The sequence below is a fragment of the Anomaloglossus baeobatrachus genome, chromosome 5 (genome assembly GCF_048569485.1).
Source record: "Anomaloglossus baeobatrachus isolate aAnoBae1 chromosome 5, aAnoBae1.hap1, whole genome shotgun sequence".
NCBI classification, from domain to species: domain Eukaryota; kingdom Metazoa; phylum Chordata; class Amphibia; order Anura; family Aromobatidae; genus Anomaloglossus; species Anomaloglossus baeobatrachus.
Window position 1 is genome coordinate 75,448,844 of NC_134357.1, and position 24,007 is coordinate 75,472,850.

The 24,007-nt window shown below is 51.6% G+C and overlaps 1 protein-coding gene across 3 annotated transcripts in view; it reads right to left on the reverse strand.

The window, feature by feature from the left end:
* Window positions 1–24,007, reverse strand: part of SLF2 (SMC5/6 complex localization factor 2) — a 160,472-nt gene that overhangs the window by 86,666 nt on the left and 49,799 nt on the right. For all 3 annotated transcript variants that reach the window (XM_075348596.1, XM_075348594.1, XM_075348595.1), the window contains 5 exons: window positions 17,364–17,455; window positions 16,440–16,541; window positions 15,100–15,267; window positions 14,388–14,490; window positions 9,165–9,240 (listed from right to left, as the gene is read on the reverse strand). In XM_075348596.1, coding sequence (XP_075204711.1) covers window positions 9,165–9,240; window positions 14,388–14,490; window positions 15,100–15,267; window positions 16,440–16,541; window positions 17,364–17,455 — 541 coding nt within the window. The remainder of the gene's footprint in view (window positions 1–9,164; window positions 9,241–14,387; window positions 14,491–15,099; window positions 15,268–16,439; window positions 16,542–17,363; window positions 17,456–24,007) is intronic.

Genomic DNA, 24,007 nt, shown 5'->3' on the forward strand with positions numbered 1-24,007 from the left:
CTGTGAAGCTAGGCTTATTTGCTGCAGGAGAACCGAACCTCCACAGAACTCTAAGGCTATGTGCGCACTGGGAAATGGAATTTTCTTGAGAAAATTCCGCATGCTCTCAAAGATTACCGCACCCGCGGTAAAAAAACCGCGGGAAACCGCACCCGAAAACCGCATGCGGTTTGCCGCGGTTTTATTCGCGGTATTGCCGCGGTTTTGCCACGTGCGGGTTGGGATGTGCTTTATTGCATTCAATGCAATAAAGCACATTGAAAAAAAAAAAAAAAAAAGTCATTTAATTCTGAGATAGTAGATAGACAGAAGAATAGATAGAGGGATAGATAGATAGATGACAGATCGCTGCATTTCCCACGGTCGGCAGTGAGTTCACATTACCGGCCGTGGGAAATGACCGGTAATTACCTCTGCTGTCTGCTGCTTTCATTCAGCGCTGTGTCTGTGACAGTCGCGGCTGGATGTAAGCAGCGCAGGACCTGTGGATTACGTCGGAGCGGTGGATTACGCCGGAGCTTTGGTGCGGGAGGGGTTAATAAAATGGTGAACGAGGCTTGTTTGTTTTATTTAAAATAAAGGATTTGTCGGTGTCTGTGTTTTTTTCACTTTACTTACGGGTTGATCATGTCAGCTGTCACATAGACGCTGCCATGATCAAGCCTGGAGTTAATGGCGGTGGTCCCCCACCATCATTAACCCCTTGTATTACCTTGCTGCCACTGCTACACGGCGGCAAGAAGAGCCGAGGACACGCCGGTGCTGCCGCATAATGTATGCGACAGTGCCGGGGCAGCTGTGGCTGATATTCTCGGCTGCCGGAGGGGGAGTGAGGCGGGGGACATTAACCCTGCCCCTCGCCCTCCCCAGCCTGAGAATACCGGGCCGCCGCTGTGTGCTTACCTCGGCTGGAAGGTAAATATGCAGCGGAGCCCACGTTCTTTGTTTTCTATATTTCCGTTTTATTTCTATGTGTGTTCTATGCGTCTGTGTTCTATGTCTGTGATCTGTGTGTGTTTACTCTCTCCTCCGCTTCCTCTTCCTGTAATGACATCACTTCCCTGCAAAACCGCAGGCAAGCAATGTACATTACCGGAGGTAAACCGCGAAATACCGCAGGGAATAACGCAGGAAAACGCAGTGAACCGCACAGAATTTGCTGCCTGCGTTATTCCCTGGGGGATTTCATGATTAACATTGGAGTCAATGGAGTGATATCCCGCAGCGATGTGCGGAAAAGAAGTGACATGCACTTGTTTTTGCTGCGGGATTCCCGCAGCAAAACATGCAGCTGTCAAATTCCGCCCAGTGCGCACAGGATTTTTTTTCTCCATAGGATTTGCTGGTGATTCACTGCAGAGATGTTATGAACATTTTCTGCAGCGAAACATGCAGCAAATCCGCGGCAAAATCCGGTAAGTGCGCACATAGCCTTATAGAGATGTATTGAGCCGTGACTTCCGATGCGCTCCATGAAAACTGGAGCTACCGTCACAAATGCCCAGGAGACGACTTTAACGCCGCTGGAAACAGATGAAGATGCTAGAGTGTGAATATAAGACAGGGGGCCGGGAACTTACATTTAAAGCCCCACTCCAGCAGTGAAATTAAAAAAAAACAAACCTAAAAAAACCCCAAAAAAAAAAGAGAATTTTGTTTACTTACCGTAAATTCTTTTTCTTATAGTTCCGTAATGGGAGACCCAGACCATGGGTGTTTAGCTTCTACCTCTGGAGGACACACAAAGTACTACACTAAACTCTGTCCACGACAACAGCCAGTGATAACACGCGGAACAAGAAAAGTGCCAACAGGCAACAGGGAGGGTGCTGGGTCTCCCATTACGGAACTATAAGAAAAAGAATTTACGGTAAGTAAACAAAATTCTCTTTTTCTGTATCGTTCCTATGGGAGACCTAGACCATGGGACGTTCCAAAGCAGTCACTGGGTGGGAAATATACCGAACAAAGTAAGAAGTAGGCAAAACCTAACTTCACAAATGGGCGACAGCCGCCTGAAGGATGCGTCTGCCCAAGCTCGCATCTGCCGAAGCATGAGCATGCACTTGGTAGTGCTTCGAAAAGGTATGCAGGCTAGTCCAAGTGGCAGCCTGACAGACTTGTTGAGCCGTAGCCTGGTGCCTGAAAGCCCAAGAGGCACCAACAGCTCTGGTCGAATGTGCCTTGATCCCCGGCGGGGGAGGCACCTGAGAACTCTGGTAGGCGTCCGAAATGGTCGATCTGATCCAACGGGTTAAGGTCGGCTTAGAAGCAGAGAGACCCTTGCGCCGACCTGTGGTCAGCACAAAAAGAGAAGAAGTGCACCGCCTAATAGAAGCGGTGCGAGACACATAGATCCGGAGTGCCCGCACCAGATCCAGAGTATGCAGCGCTTTTTCAAAGCGATGAACAGGAGCCGGACAAAAGGAAGGTAGGGTAATGTCCTGGTTAAGGTGGAAAGGGGAGACCACCTTAGGAAGAAAGTCCGGAGTCGGACGGAGAACCACCTTGTCTTGATGAAACACTAAAAAAGGTGACTCCGAAGAGAGCGCGGCCAAATCAGAGACTCTCCTGAGGCAAGTTATGGCCACCAGAAAAGCCACTTTCTGAGAAAGACGATGCAAAGAGACCTCCCTAAGAGGCTCAAAGGGGGGTTTTCTGCAAAACCGTGAGAACCAAATTAAGGTCCCAGGGATCCAAGGGCCGCCGGTAAGGCGGAATGATGTGAGACGCGCCCTGCATGACGGTGCGGACCTGAGCCAGCCGAGCGAGACGCCGCTGGAACAGTACTGACAGAGCTGAGACTTGTCCCTTGAGAGAGTTTAGGGATAGTCCTAGCTGCAGCCCGGATTGTAGAAAAGACAGAAGGGTCGGCAAGGAGAATGGCCAAGGAGGATGGTCAGTAGAGCGACACCATGACAGGAAACTTTTCCAAGTCCTGTGATAGATCTTAGCGGAGGAAGACTTACGGGCCCGAGTCATAGTGGAGATGACTTCAGGAGGAATACCAGAAGCAGTCAAGAGCCAGGACTCAAGAGCCACGCCATCAATTTGAGAGCCGCAGAATTCAGGCGGAAGAACGGACCTTGTGAGAGTAGGTCTGGATGGTCCGGGAGATGCCACGGCATCTCTACGGACAGATGGAGCAGGTCTGGATACCAAGCTCGCCTGGGCCAGTCCGGTGCAATGAGGATGACTCGACAGCCCTCCATTCTGATCTTGCGCAGAACTCTGGGCAAGAGAGCTAGAGGGGGAAACACGTAGGACAGACGAAACTGGGACCAGTCCTGAACCAGTGCGTCCGCGGCGAATGCCTGAGGGTCGTGGGAGCGAGCCACGTAAACGGGAACCTTGTTGTTGTGACGGGATGCCATTAGGTCCACGTCCGGGGTGCCCCATTTGCGGCAGATTGACTGAAACACTGCCGGGTGCAGGGACCACTCGCCACCGTCCACGGTTTGACGGCTGAGATAATCTGCCTCCCAGTTTTCCACGCCTGGGATGTGGACTGCGGATATGGTGGACTTGGAGTCCTCCGCCCATTGAAGGATGCGTTGTACCTCCAACATTGCTAGGCGGCTGCGTGTCCCGCCTTGGTGATTGATGTAGGCAACCGCTGTCGCGTTGTCTGACTGGACTCGAATGTGCCTGCCCGCCAACAGGTGGTGAAAGGCTACGAGAGCTAGGAGCACAGCTCTGATTTCTAGCACATTGATCGAGAGGGCTGATTCGGACGGAGTCCAAGTGCCCTGTGCTCGGTGGTGGAGAAACACTGCTTCCCAGCCGGATAGACTGGCATCCGTGGTGAGACTCACCCAGGACGGGGCCAGAAAGGAGCGTCCCTGGGACAGAGAGAGGGGCCGAAGCCACCACTGAAGAGAGCTCCTGGTCTGTGGCGACAGAGCCACTAGCCTGTGCAAGGAGGAAGTCCGCTTGTCCCAACAGCGGAGAATGTCCAGCTGCAGAGGACGCAGATGGAACTGGGCAAAGGGAACCGCTTCCATTGACGCCTAGTGCCGACAGAGTCTCGAATTGCATCCCTAGGTATGTAAGTTTCTGGGTCGGGGTCAGAGTGGACTTGGGCAGATAGACAAGCCACCCGAATTGAACAAGCGTGGCGAGAGTGAGCGAAACACTCCGCTGACAGTCTGCACTGGATGAAGCCTTGACTAGAAGGTCGTCCAGGTAAGGAATCACTGCCAATCCCTGCAGAACCGCAACCACTGCTGCCATGACCTTGGTGAATACACGAGGGGCCGTGGCTAACCCGAAGGGAAGAGCCACGAATTGGAAATGTTCCTCTCAGATTGCAAAACGTAGCCAACGCTGGTGTGAAACTGCAATTGGCACATGCAGATAGGCATCTCTGATGTCGATGGATGCAAGAAAATCTCCTTGGGTCATTGAGGCAATGACCGATCGCAGAGATTCCATGCGAAAGTGCCGCACCTGAACATGCTTGTTGAGAAGCTTGAGATCCGAGATGGGCCGAAAGGAACCGTCCTTCTTGGGGACTAGGAAGAGGTTTGAGTAGAAACCTCTGAACCGTTCCCGGGCGGGAACCGGTACAATTACTCCGTTGGCCTGCAAGGATGCCATGGCCTGAGAGAAGGCGGCGGCTTTGGAGCAGGGGGGAGTGGACAGAAAAAATCTGTTTGGCGGGCTGGAAGAAAATTCTATCCTGTAGCCGTGGGAGATGATATCCCGCACCCACTGATCGGAGACGTGTTGAAACCACACGTCGCCAAAGTGGGAGAGCCTGCCACCGACCAAGGACGTTGATGGCGCAGCCAGATAGTCAAGAGGAGGCTGCCTTAGTGGCAGCGGCTCCTCCGTTCTTCTGAGGATGCGGCTTCGTGCGCCAGCTGGGTTTTCGATCCTTGGCTGAGTTAGTGGACGAGGCTGAGGGCTTAGAGGATGACCAGTTAGAGGAACGAAAGGAACGAAACCTCGACTGGTTCCTGCCCTGGACAGGTTTCCTGGTTTTAGTTTGTGGCAAGGAAGTACTCTTCCCGCCAGTAGCTTCCTTAATAATTTCATCCAGTTGTTCACCGAACAGCCGGGACCCAGCAAAGGGGAGCCCAGCAAGGTACTTCTTTGAAGAAGCGTCTGCCTTCCACTCTCGAAGCCACAAGATCCTGCGGATAGCGAGAGAATTAGCCGAAGTCACCACAGTGCGGTGAGAAACCTCCAGCATGGCAGACATGGCATAGGATGAAAAGGCTGAAGCCTGGAAGTTAAGGCAACCATTTCGGGCATAGAGTCCCTGGTGAGGGAATGCATCTCCCTAGAGAAGCAGAGATGGCTGTGAGAGCCCACACTGCTGCAAAAGGTGGGGAGAACGAGGCCCCTGCCGCCTCATATACAGATGGCGGTCAGTGGATCCTTAAGAGAGGTGCCATCAGCCACTGAATACAACTGTCCGGGCTGAGAGTCTAGACACCGGAGGGTCTACCTTTGATGAATGAGCCCACTCCTTGACCACCTCTTTGTGTGTCCTCCGGAGGCAGAAGCTATACACCCATGGTCTGGGTCTCTCATAGGAACGATGAAGAAAATGATATTATACGATTTATATCCAACCATGTGCAGGCAGATGGGACAACACTTGGGCTCTAGATGTCCCATCATTACAACAGAGCGGTCACTGACTGTCTCTGATGCAGCAAAGTTGGTCCCAGATGACTGGAGCATTCTATGTTCTGTAGTCCTAACCTGTTCTTCAGAGGTATGAGGCAGTGAGGGTTATCCAGGCACTGTCCATGGAGGAGCATTCTGCACTGTGAATACTGATGGAAGATACACCAGCTATATGGGGGACACTAGAGAGTAATTGCAGAATTATTTTACTTCTTGGAAGAAGCGTCTGCTTTCCACTCTCGAAGCCACAAGATCCTGCGGATCGCGAGGGAATTAGCAGAAGCCACCGCCGTGCGGTGAGAAGCCTCCAGAATGGCAGACATGGCATAGGATGAAAAAGCCGAAGCCTGGGAAGTTAAGGCAACCATTTCGGGCATAGAGTCCCTGGTGAGGGAATGCATCTCCGCCAGAGAAGCAGAGACGGCCTTAAGAGCCCACACTGCTGCAAAAGACGGGGAGAACGAGGCCCCTGCCGCTTCATATACAGATTTGGCCAGAAGGTCAACCTGGCGGTCAGTGGGATCCTTAAGTGAGGTGCCATCGGCCACAGATACAACTGTCCGGGCTGAGATTCTAGACACCGGAGGATCTACCTTTGGTGAATGAGCCCACTCCTTGACCACCTCTGGTGGAAAGGGAAAACGGTCATCAGAACTACGCTTTGGGAAGCGTTTGTCAGGACAGGCCCTGGGCTTGGTCACAGTGGCCTGAAAACTGGAGTGGTTAAAAAACATACTCATTGCTCTCTTAGGTGAGGTAAACTGGTGTTTTTCTACCAGAGAGGCTTGTTCCTCTGACACTGGTGGATTGAGGTCCAGTACGGAATTAATGGACGCAATCAAGTCACTAACATCCGCATCACCTTCAGTTAGATCAATGGGGTACATAGAGGTAGCGTCCGAGCCCACAGTAAAGGCATCCTCCTCGCCCTGCAATTCAGCTCGTGAATCGGAGCCGTGGGACGAGGAAGGAGAAGAGTCCCTGCGTCTCCGTTTAGGAGGACGGGGTCTGGGAACAGATGAAAAATCCTCTGTGAGCTCTGCAGAGCAAGTCGGAGCAGCAGAGGCGCCCTGAGAAGGGGGCTGATGCATGGTCAGCAGAGTCCGGGACAGCTGTCCCATGGAGTCGGCAAAGGAGTGGGAGATAGACTTAGAGAACAATTCTACCCAAGCCGGGGGTTCAGCCACCGGGGCTGGAGCAGCCGGAGGGACCCCTGGGGAGACTCCAGGCTGAGGCACCACCATGTTAGAGCAGGCATCACAATGTGGATATGTGCTCGGTTCAGGCAGTATGAGCTTACATGCAGTGCATATAGAGTAAAGCCTTGCAGCCTTGCTCCTAGTGAGAGACATGCTGCTGAGGTGGAGGTTCTGCAGTAAAGAACACACTCCTTCAGAATGACCCCCAGAGAGTGTACAAGAAAGTCCACAACCAGAGGTTGTGGCTTACCAGACCGTTTTGTGTGCCCTCCGGATTCCACAGCTCGGACCCCCAGACAGATGCAGAGCTGCAGCAGCCAGCGCCGATCAGTGTGTGAACGCTGATAAAATGGCGCCGGAGTGAGGAGGGGGGGCGGGGTTTAGTCTAAGAGCGGGAACCGGAGGGCCAAGGAGAAATACAGGGGAGGGAAACATCTCCTCAGAGAGGAGTGTCCTCCCCTGAGCTGAACGGCGCCGCACTGTCCCCCTGCATGACTGACATGCAGGGGCAGTGAAAACGAAACTAGGCCGCAGCCGAAGCCGGGGCCTAAATTTTCCCATGCGGCCGACGAGCAGGCACCCTCGGCGCGGTTCTCAGGAGAAAACCAGAGAACCGGCCGGAAATCACAGCAAAGTGAAATAACACACTCTCCCCACAATAAATGTACAAGGGACCCCTCAATAACGTCTCAATACTTAGCTTATGAGACGCAGGGCCAGGTCCCTGAGGGGTGAGCGCTCCGTCCGGCAGGGTCCTGGAAGGGCTGCGGATGGAGACCGGTCTCCTGCAAAGCAGTGAGAACCGTGATGGCTCCCACTTCAAGCCAGAGCCCGAGGGATGGTGAAGGAGCGCGGCATGTAAAGCTTCAGCCTTGTAAAATCAACCTTAACAGCACCGCCGACACAGTGGGGTGAGAAGGGACATGCCGGGAGTCCAGCTTGGACCCGCTTTTCTTCCAACTCTTTGAAATCAAAAATCAAAAATCAGATGAGAATGCATGTGTGTGTGACCTCCTGAACACAAAGCATTGAACTGGCTAGATTTGGTCATCCAGGGGGTGTATATGCTCGGAGGGAGGAGCTACACTTTTTGGTGTAGTACTTTGTGTGTCCTCCGGAGGCAGAAGCTATACACCCATGGTCTGGGTCTCCCATAAGGAACGATTAAGAAACATCTTCTCAATTACTATAGACTGCCCCATAGAAATGAGCAGCAGCTGGCACAACCCCTCCGGTGCTGGGTATCCTATCACATTGTTAGGTCACGCTTGCCCTGCAGTCAATGGGCCCCTTCACTCTCAATGCCATTGGACGTAACGGACATCCGGATATAAAAGTGCCGCAGCGGCATCTCTCTCACCTTCTGGATGTCATTTTCATTTTATGGCGGGAGTGTGACGAGATCCATGTTACACATCATGCCCTGGCATCAGTGGAATCACGTCAGCACCGGAGGAGAGCTCAAGCTGATATTTTCCATAGAGGAGAATAGTAGTTGAGAACGCGTTTGAGTGGTGCACAGCTCATTTAAACCCAGACAGGCCCTATAATAACCAACGGGGTCCATCTACTTCTGTTTGCATCAATTGTGCAAAGGATCAATTCCATTTGTTCTTAAAAAAAAGAAACTAACAAAAGCAATGTCTGAATACAGGAGTGAGCACAGCCAAAATGTGGTTTGTAGCCTTAAGGTGGCTTTACACGCTACGAGATCGCTAAAGCGATCTCGTTGGGGTCACTGAATTTGTGACGCACATCTGGCCGCTTTAGCGATGTCGTTGCGTGACACCTATGAGCGATTTTGAATTGTCGCAAAAACGTGCAAAATTGCTCATTGGTGACATGCCCCCCTCTTCCCAATTACTGTTGCTGCTGCAGTAACGATGTTGTTTGTCGCTCCTGTGGCAGCACACATCGCTATGTGTGACGCCGCTGGAACAACAAACATCTCCTTACCTGCGTCCACCGGAAAAGGAGGAAGGAAGGAGGTGGGCGGCATGTTCCGGCCGCTCATCTCCTCCCCTCCTTTTCTATTGGGCGGCGGTTCAGTGACGCTGAACGAACCGCCCCCCCTCAGAAAGGAGGTGGTTCGCCGGTCACAGCGACGTCGCAGAGCAGGTATGTGCATGTGACGCTGCCGTAGCGATAATGTTCACTACGGCAGCGATCACCACATATTGGCCGTACGATGGGGGCGGGTGCTATCACGCTCGATATGGCTAGAGATGTCGCAGCGTGTAAAGCCCGCTTAAGCATAGAAGAGCCCAGTTGATACAATAAAACTACATAATTTCATAATAAAATTAAGAAAATAATAATACTTACGATTATTGCAAGAAATTTCTATCAGTGTGTGCAGAAGTTTAACGGAAACTGCGTATGATGGATGTATAGAAACCATCTGTAAAAAACAAATAATTTCATAAGTCAATTAAATAAAAAAAAAAAACCCAAAACAAAACATGCACAATTAAGGTACCTACAACGTGAAGTGTTACATTTTCACACCTTCAATACAAATTTATGTGCGGATAAAGCAAAGAAGGGAATTTTGTTTACTTACCGTAAATTCCTTTTCTTCTAGCTCCTATTGGGAGACCCAGACAATTGGGTGTATAGCTTCTGCCTCCGGAGGCCACACAAAGTATTACACTTTAAAAAGTGTAACCCCTCCCCTCTGCCTATACACCCTCCCGTGCATCACGGGCTCCTCAGTTTTGGTGCAAAAGCAGGAAGGAGGAAACTTATAAATTGGTCTAAGGTAAATTCAATCCGAAGGATGTTCGGAGAACTGAAACCATGAACCAAAAGAACAATTCAACATGAACAACATGTGTACACAAAAGAACAACAGCCCGAAGGGAACAGGGGCGGGTGCTGGGTCTCCCAATAGGAGCTAGAAGAAAAGGAATTTACGGTAAGTAAACAAAATTCCCTTCTTTGTCGCTCCATTGGGAGACCCAGACAATTGGGACGTCCAAAAGCAGTCCCTGGGTGGGTAAAAGAATACCTCGATAAAAAGAGCCGAAAAACGGCCCCCTCTTACAGGTGGGCGACCGCCGCCTGAAGGACTCGCCTACCTAGACTGGCATCTGCCGAAGCATAGGCATGCACCTGATAGTGTTTCGTGAAAGTGTGCAGACTCGACCAGGTAGCCGCCTGACACACCTGCTGAGCCGTAGCCTGGTGCCGCAATGCCCAGGATGCACCCACGGCTCTGGTAGAATGGGCCTTCAGCCCTGAAGGAATCGGAAGCCCAGAAGAACGGTAGGCTTCAAGAATCGGTTCCTTGATCCACCGAGCCAAGGTTGACTTGGAAGCCTGCGACCCCTTACGCTGGCCAGTGACAAGGACAAAGAGCGCATCCGAACGGCGCAGGGGCGCCGTGCGAGAAATGTAGAGCCGGAGTGCTCTCACGAGATCTAACAAGTGCAAATCCTTTTCACATTGGTGAACTGGATGAGGGCAAAAGGAAGGTAAGGAGATATCCTGATTGAGATGAAAAGGGGATACCACCTTAGGGAGAAATTCCGGAACAGGACGGAGAACCACCTTATCCTGGTGAAAAACCAGGAAGGGGGCTTTGCATGACAGCGCTGCTAGCTCAGACACTCTCCGAAGTGATGTGACTGCCACTAGGAAGGCCACCTTCTGCGAAAGACGTGATAGAGAGACATCCCGCAGCGGCTCGAAAGGTGGTTTCTGAAGAGCCGTTAGCACCCTGTTAAGATCCCAGGGTTCCAGCGGACGCTTGTAAGGTGGGACTATGTGGCAAACTCCCTGCAGGAACGTGCGGACCTGCGGAAGCCTGGCTAGACGCTTTTGAAAAAACACGGAAAGCGCCGATACTTGTCCCTTGAGAGAGCCGAGAGACAAACCCTTATCCATTCCGGATTGAAGGAAAGAAAGAAAAGTGGGTAAGGCAAACGGCCAGGGGGTAAAACCCCGATCAGAGCACCACTATAAGAAGATCCTCCAAGCCCTGTGATAGATCTTGGCGGACGTTGGTTTCCTGGCTTGTCTCATAGTGGCAATGACATCTTGAGATAACCCTGAGGACGCTAGGAGCCAGGACTCAATGGCCACACAGTCAGGTTGAGGGCCGCAGAATTCAGATGGAAAAATGGCCCTTGAGACAGCAAGTCTGGTCGGTCTGGGAGTGCCCACGGTTGACCCACCGTGAGGTGCCACAGATCCGGGTACCACGACCTCCTCGGCCAGTCTGGAGCGACGAGGATGGCGTGGCAGCAGTCAGACCTGATCTTGCGCAACACTCTGGGCAGCAGTGCCAGAGGAGGAAATACATAAGGCAGTCGAAACTGCGACCAATCCTGAACTAATGCGTCCGCCGCCAGAGCTCTGTGATCTTGAGACCGTGCCATGAATGCCGGGACTTTGTTGTTGTGCCGAGACGCCATGAGGTCGACGTCCAGCGTTCCCCAGCGGCAACAGATCTCTTGAAACACGTCCGGGTGAAGAGACCATTCCCCTGCGTCCATGCCCTGGCGACTGAGAAAGTCTGCTTCCCAGTTTTCTACGCCCGGGATGTGAACTGCGGAGATGGTGGAGGCTGTGGCTTCCACCCACTGCAGAATCCGCCGGACTTCCTGGAAGGCCAGACGACTGCGAGTGCCGCCTTGGTGCAAACGGCACTGCCTCCATAGCTGCCACCATCTTCCCCCGGAAGTGCATGAGGCGCCTTAAGGGGTGTGATTGACTCCGAAGAAGTGATTGCACCCCTGCCTGCAGAGAAAGCTGTTTGTCCCGCGGTAGCTTGACTAACGCTGGCTGTGTGTGAAACGCCATCCCAAGGTAAGTCAGTGATTGGGTTGGTGTCAACTTGGATTTCGGGAAGTTGATGATCCACCCGAACTGCTGGAGAGTCGCCAGAGCGACGGTAAGGCTTTGTTGACACGCCACCCGAGAAGGGGCCCTGACTAGGAGATCGTCCAAGTAGGGGATCACCGAGTGGCCCTGAGAGTGTAGGACCGCCACGACGGATGCCATGACTTTGGTGAAAACCCGTGGGGCTGTCGCCAGGCCGAAGGGCAATGCGACGAACTGGAGGTGTTCGTCCCCGATGGCGAAACGCAGGAAACGTTGATGTTCGGGTGCGATCGGCACATGGAGATAAGCATCCTTGATGTCGATGGATGCCAGGAAGTCTCCTTGTGACAACGAGGCGATGACTGAGCGGAGAGATTCCATCCGAAACCATCTGGTTCTCACATGTCTGTTTGGACTGGGGTAAGGAGGATTCCTTTCCCTTGGATTCCTTAATAATCTCATCCAATCGTTCGCCAAATAAACGGTCGCCAGAAAAAGGCAGACCAGTTAAGAACCTTTTGGAAGCCGAGTCTGCTTTCCATTCGCGCAGCCACATGGCCCTGCGGACTGCCACGGAGTTAGCGGATGCTACAGCCGTTCGGCTAGCGGAGTCCAGGACGGCGTTCATGGCGTAGGACGAAAAGGCAGACGCCTGGGAAGTCAAAGACGAAACATGCGGAGCAGAATTCCATGTGACAGCATTAATCTCAGCCAGACAAGCCGAGATCGCTTGGAGAGCCCACACAGCGGCAAAGGCCGGGGCGAAAGACGCGCCCGTTGCCTCATAGATGGACTTCACCAAGAGCTCTATCTGTCTGTCAGTGGCATCCTTCAGGGATGAGTCATCTGCAACAGACACAACGGATCTAGCAGCCAATTTGGAGACTGGCGGATCCACCTTGGGAGAGTGAGACCAGCCCTTAACAACTTCAGATGGAAGGGCGAAGTCAGGGTCAGAGCCCTGAGCTCCCACATCCGCCTCGTCTTCCTGAGAGTCCTCCGAGCAGCGTGAGGAAGACGGGGAAGAGTCCCAGCGGGACCGCTTTGCCGGTCTGGGACTGCGGTCCGGGCAGGAGTCCTCCGCCTGAGACCTAGGGGCCAACCTGGGAGCGCGCTGCGGCGCGGACCGAGAGGGGCCTGGAGGAGACAAGCTAACAGGAACCGGGGCCTGTGAAGGGACCGGTCTGGATTGCAATGCCTCCAGAAGCCTTGAAGACCATTTGTCCAAAGACTGTGCCCTGTTGTCTCCTAGGAGAGTGACCAACTGAGGGTATATAGGGACCAAGGTATACGGACTGACCGAACAGATATATATATCTATTGTATAAATATATATATATGTATCTATACCGGCACCCCAGAGGGGCCAGCACCGGGTGACCGGTGTGGCTTACCGACCGCTAACGAGCGGAGTGTGTCCTCCAGATTCCCTGCCTTGGATCCCCCGGAGCTGCTGAGCTGTTCACTGAGAAGCATCCACCGGCAGAATGCCAGAAAATGGCCGCCGGAGCTCTCAGGGGAGGAGTGGAGCCGGGGGCGGCGCCAGCCAAGAGCGGGAATCTGGGGTCCACACAGTGGTCAGTGAGGGGGGAGGAAGACATGCAGGATGCTCCAGCCCTCACCTCCGACGTCATGCCGGAGAACCCGCCCTTACCCCTGACAGGCAGGCCCGGGGGCGGGATTTTTGTGACTAGGCCCCAGTGTAGCCGGGGACTAAATTTGAGGCCGCGGCCGACAAGCAGGCACGGTCGGCGCGGAAGTCCACCGGCCTTCTCAGTTCTAAAAGTACCGCGGCTCCCGGGAAGAAGGTGCGCTCTCTGTACGATCCCCGACAGGGATACAGAGTACCTTTAAGTTGCAGGGCCCGGTCCCTGGGGTTGAAGAGGCTCCGGTCCGGCAGGTTCTCTCAGGGGCTGCGGATGGAGCACGGTCCCAGTAAATGGAAGACCGCTCAGGATCCCACTTCTCCCAGAGCCGCTAAGGGATGGTGAAGGAGACGGCATGTGGCTCCAGCCTCTGTACCCACAATGGGTACCTCAACCTTAACAACACCGCCGACATAGTGGGGTGAGAAGGGAACATGCCGGGGACCCCGTGGGGGTCCTCTTTACTTCCAACCGACATAAAAAGTCTGAGAATTCATGAGTGGATGTGTGCCTCCTTCCACACAAAGCATAAAACTGAGGAGCCCGTGGTCCACGGGAGGGTGTATAGGCAGAGGGGAGGGGTTACACTTTTTAAAGTGTAATACTTTGTGTGGCCTCCGGAGGCAGAAGCTATACACCCAATTGTCTGGGTCTCCCAATGGAGCGACAAAGAAACTAATTTTTTTCCCAATGTTTGTCCACATAATTTTTATTAGCAAAACTAAATAATATCAAAGAATACAACTTAATCCTGATTATAAGAACATGATTTTGCATTGTCCAAGCATATACACACAGCAGCGCCAGTCACTGGTGATAAAGGGCATGGTGGTGAGCGCCCCCTATGTGCACAGCAGCCTCCTACCTACAAGTCCGCTCTATTATTTGAGTCTGCCACTGGCCAAATGGTACACCATTTCCAAGAATATATATATATTACACACACACACACACACACACACACACACACACACACACACTATGTGCAAGGGTAATATGTGTGACGAGGGAATCGCACCGCAGTCATGTACCCTGAATAAGCCGTGGTTAGGCAGCAGCTGACCCTATTGCTTACCTGGAACATCCATCTCATTAGAAAATCAGGACATTTTTTATATCGATATAAAAAAGTCAAAAATCCCTCCATGGCCAACGTGAGTTGATTTTCTTGAGTACAGCTAAATGGAAAAAGAAACACATTTAACTTTAACAGATTCAAAAAGTAACTAGAAATCGAAAATATATAAACACACATTTTTATACAAGATTTTTCTGCGCATCGCCGACCCTCCGTCCAGTGACCCTCATGAGCCGCTCCACTGCAGTAACACCCCATCCTCCGAGCCCTCAGTATCTTTGACCCCACTCCAGTAAGCCATATTCGGATTATAAGACGCACCCCCATTTTGGGGGGAATAAAGTCGTCTGATAATCCAGAAAATACGGGGGACACACACACACACACACACACACACACACACACACACACACACACACACACGATCCAAGCCCCAGAGATCATTAGGTGGACGTTATAAGAGGAGCAGGAGCACCAGCATCAGAAGAATCCAGCGGTGATAACCAGACACAGGGGTTTTATTAAATGATTATCATTCAAAAATTTGTATGTTTGGTGCAATGTTACTAAGGTATGCAATACTGAACAGAGTGGAGACCCCTGTAGGGGAGGGTCTGAATTGAACAACTGTATTTTAGTCTTCGCTGGGTTATATAGATAGGAGGGGGAGGTTCTAGCAAAAAGCAAAAAATTCTTCCCCCCAGTTTACCTGAAAATGAGACTTTCCTCAGAGCAACCAGCCGGCATTTCTGAATATTTTAAGTCAAGTGTGCGGAGGTTGAAGATGGCTCCAGATTCAGATAAATGGAAGACGTCCTCCCCCGGATGCTGCTCAGGAATAGCATTACTGACCAACTTATATTTCTCCAGAAATTCTCTATGAAATTATAGAAAACATGAATAACACAGATATGCATTGTTACATCACAAGACAGAAAGACAGGTGCAGAACCGATAGCACAAAATCATTGACACTTAGCTGAAAAGGACCAAATTATTAGACATTATATATATATATATATATATATATATATATATATATATATATATATATATATATATATATATATATATATATATATATATATATATATATATATATATATATATATATATATATATATATATACATATACATACATATGGCGTTGTGATTACTCGCTAATCCCGCACATTACCACACGCGGCTCCGCGCCCCCTGCGCACCTACCAAACGAGACTCCACGCCCCCACACACTATTAAACAATGCTCCGCCCCCGCACACTATTAAACGAGGCTCCGCCCCCACACACTACCAAACAAGGCTCCGCCCCCACACACTACCAAACGAGGCTCCGCCCCCCGCAACTACCAAACGAGGCTCCGCGCCCTCCTCCCCCGCACACATTACCACATGTGGCTCCGCGCCCGGCCCCACCCCCGCACACATTACCACGCGCGGCTCTGCAAATAATTAAGGCTCCTTTCTCACTGCGTTTTGCCTTACGTTTAGTGGTCCCGTCGGGGTATCCGCCCGAACCGCCCCTCCCCCACCCTGCAAAACGTGTTTTGGACGCATGGGCCATTGACACACTACGTTAGCGTGTGCTCCATTTTGTACCATTTTTGCACATATACGTTTTTTTGCAGGCGGACTCCCGAATGTAGTCAACTACATTCGGGTGTCCGCCTGCAGAAACGTATATGCACGAACATGGTACAAAACAGAGCACAGGCTAACGTAGTCTGCTCCATTACAGTCAATGACCCTGTTGGCGCATGCGTCCAAAACACGTTTTGCAGGGTGGTGGAGGGGCGGTTCGGATGGATACCCCAACAGGACCCCTGAATGTAAGGCAAAATGCAGTGTGAAAGGGGCCTAAGGAAGCTTAACAACAAACAGCTCAGCAGAATGAACGATATTCACCAGCAGCGTTAGGTAGGAATGGGCGTGCCGAGCGTTAGCTGGCTGGGAACTGCTAGTTGTTAAAGATTATAACTCATGAATTCTATCAGTAATAAATCATGATTTATAAAGAAGGTGGCACAATCTAACCATCCAAATTTACCTATGCTCATCTGTGAGTTCACCATCCTCCGCACGCTCTTCATTGGCCACCCCCAATCCTCTCTCTAGATCATCATGGAGCAGCTTTTCCATCTCATTTAACCTGGTGGACAAGACAATAAAAGCACAATAAATGGCAATACAGTATATAGTTAAAGAAAATAAAAAAATAATGATATGCATCATTCTGATGTTCTATTTTGGGGCCTAGGAGAGCCGGATAGCTGCCTCACTGCTGCTGCAAACGGGATTAGTGAAGACCGCCATCTCATCTATTTAACGCTTCAGCTAAAGTCAATAGCTACTAAGGCATTAACTGGTTAAAACAGAGTGGGCTCTACCTGTCACCCAGCAGGGCAACACTGCATTGTCACTGCAAGGCCACAAGTGAGTCCTGTTCCTTTCACCTCCTTTGGACAGGTACACACACAAAATATCTTTATTAAGGTCTGTCTGTTTAATATATTATACATACATACATACATACATACATACATACATATATATATATATATAATGTGTGCGTGCATGTGTGTACACATACCTGACCAAAGGCGGTGAAAAGAACAGAACATACTTGTGGCCTCTATTTGATGAATGGGAACCTATGGATGAAGGTGTAAACTGGCTGTGATGGATTGATAACAATCCACACCAATGAAGGAGGCTGGTTTATGAAAAATTATTTGGTGCAATTGGTTGACACAAGACCACATAAAAGGGCCTGTGTAAATAAATTGCTGGGTGACATTTAAGCAATGTGCTTTTTTATACAGGGGTTTAGCAGGATTTTTTTTTTTTTTTTACTATAACTAGTTTTATTTTTCAACAATTCTGAAAACTGTCCGGGCTAACAAAGGTGCAAAAGCAAAAACGGCTATCAACAAAAGAGAATCATTTTTTATCTTTAGACGCTTTGACAAACCTGTTGATCTCTTCCTGCTCTTTCACTAGCCGATCCAAGTTGTTAACATAGAGCGAGGGCGTCTGGAAGTTTGTCTTTACATTTTTGGTTACCTTTAAAAAGAAAAACAAAATAAAAATCCGTACTCTCCTCCTGTGCAGTTCCAGCAATATTAGCACTGCAACTCCCAGGACTCACATAACGTTATGTCAGGAGATCCTTGCAGCTCCGCTTTCCCCCCTTCGGAAAAATCAAAACATCCAAAAAGGAAGTGAGAATTGCAGATGGCCGCTCATTTACTCTCGATAGCTAACTACGTCCATAGGAGAGGAGAGCAAATCCAGTGCAGATTTGCCAAAGGGATTGCATGACAATTTCAAGTGAGCCCTGGGAGAGCTGGGTGTCAACACCAGAGGTGAGTGAAGTGTCAATTTATTGGGGGGAAAACATAAGGATGGAAAATCAGTTGCCCGAGTAGTTGACAACCCCTTGAAAAACTTCAGCATGTCAATTCTGTGTGTTGAATTCATTATGAAGGGTAACCCCTTTGCAATGTGAATAAAAAAAAAGAGAATTTTGTTACTTACCGTAAATTCTTTTTCTTATAGTTCCGTATTGGGAGACCCAGACCATGGGTGTTTAGCTTCTGCCTCCGGAGGACACACAAAGTACTACACTTAAAAGTGTAGCTACTCCCTCTGAGCTTATACACCCCCTGGTAGCCAGTCCTAGCCAGTTTAGTGCAAAAGCTGAAGGAGAATAGCCACCCACCAGTAGAACCGAGTAAGAACCGGAACAACTGGAGACAGAGTCTACGACAACAGCCGGTGATAACACACGGAACAAGAAAATTGCCAACAGGCAACAGGGAGGGTGCTGGGTCTCCCAATACGGAACTATAAGAAAAAGAATTTACGGTAAGTAAACAAAATTCTCTTTTTCTTTATCGTTCCTTTGGGAGACCCAGACCATGGGACGTTCCAAAGCTGTCCCTGGGTGGGAATAAACAGAAAAAAACTAAGAAGTAGGCGGAGCCTAACTTCACAAGTGGGCGACAGCCGCCTGAAGGATGCGTCTGCCTAAGCTCGCATCTGCCGAAGCATGAGCATGCACTTGGTAGTGCTTCGAAAAGGTATGCAGGCTAGTCCAAGTGGCAGCCTGACAGACTTGTTGAGCCGTAGCCTGGTGCCTAAAAGCCCAAGAGGCACCGACAGCTCTGATCGAGTGTGCTTTGATCCCCGGCGGGGGAGGCACCTGAGTACTCTGGTAGGCGTTGGAAATGGTCGATCTAATCCAACGGGCCAAGGTCGGCTTAGAAGCAGAGAGACCCTTGCGCCGCCCTGTGGTTAGCACAAAAAGAGAGGTGCACCACCTAAGCGCAGCGGTGCGAGACACATAGATCCGGAGAGCACGCACCAGATCTAGATTATGCAGCGCTTTCTCAAAGCGATGAACAGGGGCCGGACAGAAGGAAGGCAAGGAAATATCCTGGTTAAGGTGGAAGGGAGAGACCACCTTAGGAAGAAAGTCAGGGGTCGGACGGAGAACTACCTTGTCTTGGTGAAAAACCAAAAAAGATGACTCCGAGGAGAGCGCAGCCAAATTAGAGACTCTCCTGAGAGAAGTTATGGCAACTAGAAAGGCCACCTTTTGAGAAAGACGATACAAAGAAACCTCCCTAAGAGGCTCAAAGGGGGGTTTCTGCAAAACCGTGAGGACCAAGTTAAGGTCCCAGGGATCCAAGGGCCGCCGATAAGGCGGAATGATGCGAGACGCACCTTGCATGAAGGTGCGGATCTGAGCCAGCCGGGCGAGACGCCGCTGGAACAGCACTGATAGAGCTGAGACTTGTCCCTTGAGAGAGTTGAGGGACAGTCCTAGCTGCAGACCGGACTGTAAAAAAGACAGAAGGGTCGGCAACGAGAATGGCCAAGGAGAATGGCCGGAAGAGCGACACCAGGCCAGGAAAATTTTCCAAGTCCTGTGATAGATCTTGACGGAGGAAGACTTACGGGCCCGAGTCATAGTGGAGATGACTTCAGGAGGAATACCAGAAGCCGTCAAAATCCAGGACTCAAGAGCCACGTCGTCAATTTGAGTGCCGCAGAATTCGGGCGGAAAAATGGACCTTGCGAGAGCAGGTCTGGACTGTCCGGAAGATGCCACGGCATCTCCACGGACAGTTGGAGCAGGTCCGGATACCAAGCTCGCCTGGGCCAGTCCGGTGCAATGAGGATGACTCGACGGCCCTCCATTCTGATCTTGCGCAGGACTCTAGGCAAGAGAGCTAGAGGGGGAAACACGTAGGACAGACGAAACTGGGACCAGTCTTGAACCAGAGCGTCCGCGGCGAAGGCCTGAGGATCGTGGGAGCGAGCCACGTAAACCGGAACCTTGTTGTTGTGACAGAATGCCATTAGGTCCACGTCCGGAGTGCCCCACTTGCGGCAGATTGACTGAAACACTGCCGGGTGCAGGGACCACTCGCCACCGTCCACGGATTGACGGCTGAGATAATTTGCCTCCCAGTTTTCTACGCCAGGGATGTGGACTGCGGATATGGTGGACTTGGAGTCCTCCGCCCATTGAAGAATGCGTTGGACCTCCAACATTGCCAGGCGGCTGCGTGTCCCGCCTTGGTGATTGATGTAGGCAACCGCTGTCGCGTTGTCTGACTGGACTCGAATGTGCCTGCCCGCCAACAGGTGGTGAAAGGCTAGGAGAGCTAGAAGCACAGCTCTGGTTTCCAGCACATTGATTGAAAGGGCTGACTCGGACGGAGTCCAAGTGCCCTGAGCTCTGTGGTGGAGATGTACCGCTCCCCAGCCGGATAGGCTGGCATCCGTGGTGAGAATCACCCAGGACGGACCCAGGAAGGAGCGCCCTTGGGACAGGGAGAGGGGTCGAAGCCACCACTGAAGAGAGGTCCTGGTCCGTGGCGACAGAGCCACTAACCTCTGTAAGGAGGAAGGCCGCTTGTCCCAACAGCGGAGAATGTCCAGCTGCAGAGGACGCAGATGGAACTGGGCAAAGGGAACCGCCTCCATGGAAGCCACCATTTGACCCAGCACCTGCATCAGGCGCCTGAGGGAATAACGGCGGGGCCTCAGGAGAGAGCGCACCGCTAGCCGGAGAGACTGCTGTTTGATTAAGGGCAACTTCACAAGTGCCGGCAAAGTCTCGAACTGCATCCCTAGGTACGTGAGACTCTGGGTCGGAGTCAGAGTGGATTTGGGAAGATTGACAATCCACCCGAATTGGGCTAGGGTGGCGAGAGTGAGCGAAACACTCCGCTGACAGTCTGCGCTGGATAGACCCTTGACCAGAAGGTCGTCCAGATAAGGAAGCACTGCTAACCCCTGGAGGTGCAGGACCGCAATCACTGCCGCCATGACCTTGGTGAATACCCGAGGGGCCGTGGCTAACCCGAAGGGGAAATGATCCTCTCCTATCGCAAAACGTAACCAACGCTGATGAGACACTGTGATTGGCACATGTAGATAGACATCTCTGATGTCGATGGACGCCAGGAACTCCCCTTGGGTCATAGAGGCAATGACTGATCGCAGAGACTCCATGCGAAAATGCCGCACCCGGACATGCTTGTTGAGAAGCTTGAGATCCAGGATGGGCCGGAAGGTACCGTCCTTTTTTGGAACTAGGAAGAGATTTGAGTAAAAACCTCTGAACCGTTCCTGAGCGGGAACTGGGACAATCACTCCGTTTGCCTGCAAGGACGCCACGGCCTGCGAGAAGGCGGCGGCCTTGGAGCGGGGGGGTGGGGGGGGGTACGGGAGTTGAGAAAAAAAAATCTGTTTGGAGGGCTGGAAGAGAATTCTATCCTGTAGCCGTGAGATATGATGTCTCTCACCCACTGATCGGAGACTTGCTTTAACCAAGTGTCGCCAAAGTGGGAGAGCCTGCCACCGACTAAGGACGTGGCTGGAGCGGGCCGAGAGTCATGAGGAAGCTGCCTTAGTGGCAGAACCTCCTGCGGTCTTCTGCGGACGCGCTTTTGGGCACCAGTTGGATTTCTGATCCTTGGCTGAGTTAGCGGACGAGGCGGAAGGCTTAGAGGATGACCAGTTGGAGGAACGAAAGGAACGAAAGGAACGAAACCTCGATTGATTCCTACCCTGGGCGGGTTTCCTGGTCTTGGTTTGTGGCATGGAAGTACTCTTCCCGCCAGTAGCTTCTTTAATGATTTCATCCAGCTGTTCACCAAACAGCCGTGAACCAGCAAAAGGGAGCCCAGCAAGAAACTTCTTGGAAGAAGCATCTGCCTTCCACTCTCGAAGCCACAAAATCCTGCGGATAACAAGAGAATTAGCTGAAGCCACCGCAGTGCGGTGACCAGCCTCTAGCATGGCAGACATGGCATAGGATGAAAAAGCTGATGCCTGAGCAGTTAAGGTAACCATCTCAGGCATAGATTCCTTGGTGAGGGAATGCATCTCCTCTAGAGAAGCAGAGATGGCTTTGAGAGCCCACACTGCTGCAAAAGTCGGGGAAAACGCGGCCCCCGCAGCTTCATACACAGATTTGGCCAGAAGGTCAATCTGACGGTCAGTGGAATCCTTAAGTGAGGTGCCGTCAGCCACCGACACAACGGTCCGGGCTGAGAGCCTAGACACCGGAGGGTCTACCTTTGGGGAGTGAGACCACTCCTTGACCACCTCAGGTGGAAATGGAAACCGGTCATCAGAACCACGTTTGTCAGGGCAGGCCCTGGGTTTGGTCACAGCGGTCTGAAAACTGGAGTGGTTAAAGAACACACTCTTCACTCTCTTAGGCGAGGTAAACTAATGTTTTTCTGCCAAAGAGAGTTGCTCCTCTGACACTGGTGGATTGAGATCCAGCACAGAATTAATAGAAGCAATCAAATCACTAAGATCTGAGTCACCCTCAGAGAAATCGATGGGATACATAGCCTCCGAGCCCCCAGTGAGGGCATCCTCCTCATCTTGAGAGTCAGCTCTTGAGACAGAGCCGTGGGATGGGGAGGGGGAGAAAACCCTGCGCCTTCTCTTAGAAGGACGGGGTCTGGGATCAGATGATGAATCCTCCGTGAGCTCTGATGGACGGAGGTCAGAGGATAGGAGTCCTCTGTCAAGAGTATTAGAGGCACCCTGAGAGGGGGGCTGATGCATATTCATCAAAGTCCTGGACAAAAGTCCCATGGACTCAGCAAATGACTGGGATATGGACCTAGAAAAGGACTCTACCCAGGCCGGGGGTTCAATCACAGGTGCAGCAGCAGCCTGAGAGACCACTGGGGGCGAGACTCCAGGCTGTGGCACCGCCAAGTTAGAGCAACCATCACAGTGTGGATAAATGCTCGGCTCAGGCAGCAGGAGCTTACATGCAGTGCATGCAGAATAAAGCTTTGGAGCCTTGCTCCTTGTGTGAGACATGCTGCTGGAGTGGTGGCCTTGCATAGAATGAACCCCAGGGAGAACTTTCAGAGGTCCACAACCGGAGACCGGCTGTGGCTTACCAGACCGCTGAGCGCGGTGTTGTGTGCCCTCCAGATCCCGAAGCCCGGTCCCCCAGCGCAGCACCTCAACAGAGATGCAGAATGCAGGATGTCCCAGAGCAGAGTGAACTCTGCCTGAGAAATGGCCGCCGGAGCGGAGAGGGGGCGGGACTAGGGGCGTTCCTATAAAAGAGCGGGAACTGGAGGGCTATAGAGACCTGCCGGGAAGGAGGGACGCCCCAGCAGTGGGGAGTGTCCCTCCCCTGTGTAGAACGGCCGCCAGAAGGAGCCGAACCTGTCCCTCTGCATGAGTGACATGCGAGGGCAGGAAAACGAAACTAGGCCTCCGGCGAAGCCGGGGCCTAAATTTAAGCGGCGAGGCCGACAAGCAGGCACCATCGGCGCGGTTCTCGGGCAAAAGCTGGAGAACCCGCCGGAAAAGTTAAAAACAATCACATACAGCATACTCTCCCCTTACAATAAAGAACCGGGACCCCCAACATAAACGTCTCAGGTACTTAGCTGCTGAGACGCAGGGCCATGTCCCTGGGGATGAGTGCTCCGGTCCAACAGAATCCTCAAGGGGCTGTGGATGGAGACCGGACTCCTGCCAGGCATGGAGACCGTGCTGGCTCCCACTTCAAGCCAGAGCCCAGAAGGGATGGTGAAGGAGCGCGGCATGTAAGGCTTCAGCCTTGTAAATCAACCTTAACAACACCGCCGACACAGTGGGGTGAGAAGGGACATGCCGGGAGTCCAGACATGGACCCGCTTTTCTTCAAACTCTTTCCAAAAGTCAAACTATCAGATGAGAATGCATGTGTGGATGTATGACCTCCTGAACACAAAGCGATAAACTGGCTAGGACTGGCTACCAGGGGGTGTATAAGCTCAGAGGGAGGAGCTACACTTTTAAGTGTAGTACTTTGTGTGTCCTCCGGAGGCAGAAGCTAAACACCCATGTTCTGGGTCTCCCAAAGGAACGATAAAGAAATCCACTATAAATTTTGCATTTTCAACACGTTCAGATTTTACTGTGGGGAAGAAAGAAGCAGAGGTGCTGGGCAGGGAATAGAGCTGGAGTGACAGAGGTTTCAGATATACCATAGTGCTATAGTCTCATTTGCATATTGATTCAAAAACCATTTTGTCAGCGATAGAAAGACAGACTGGCCATGTAAAGGTATTG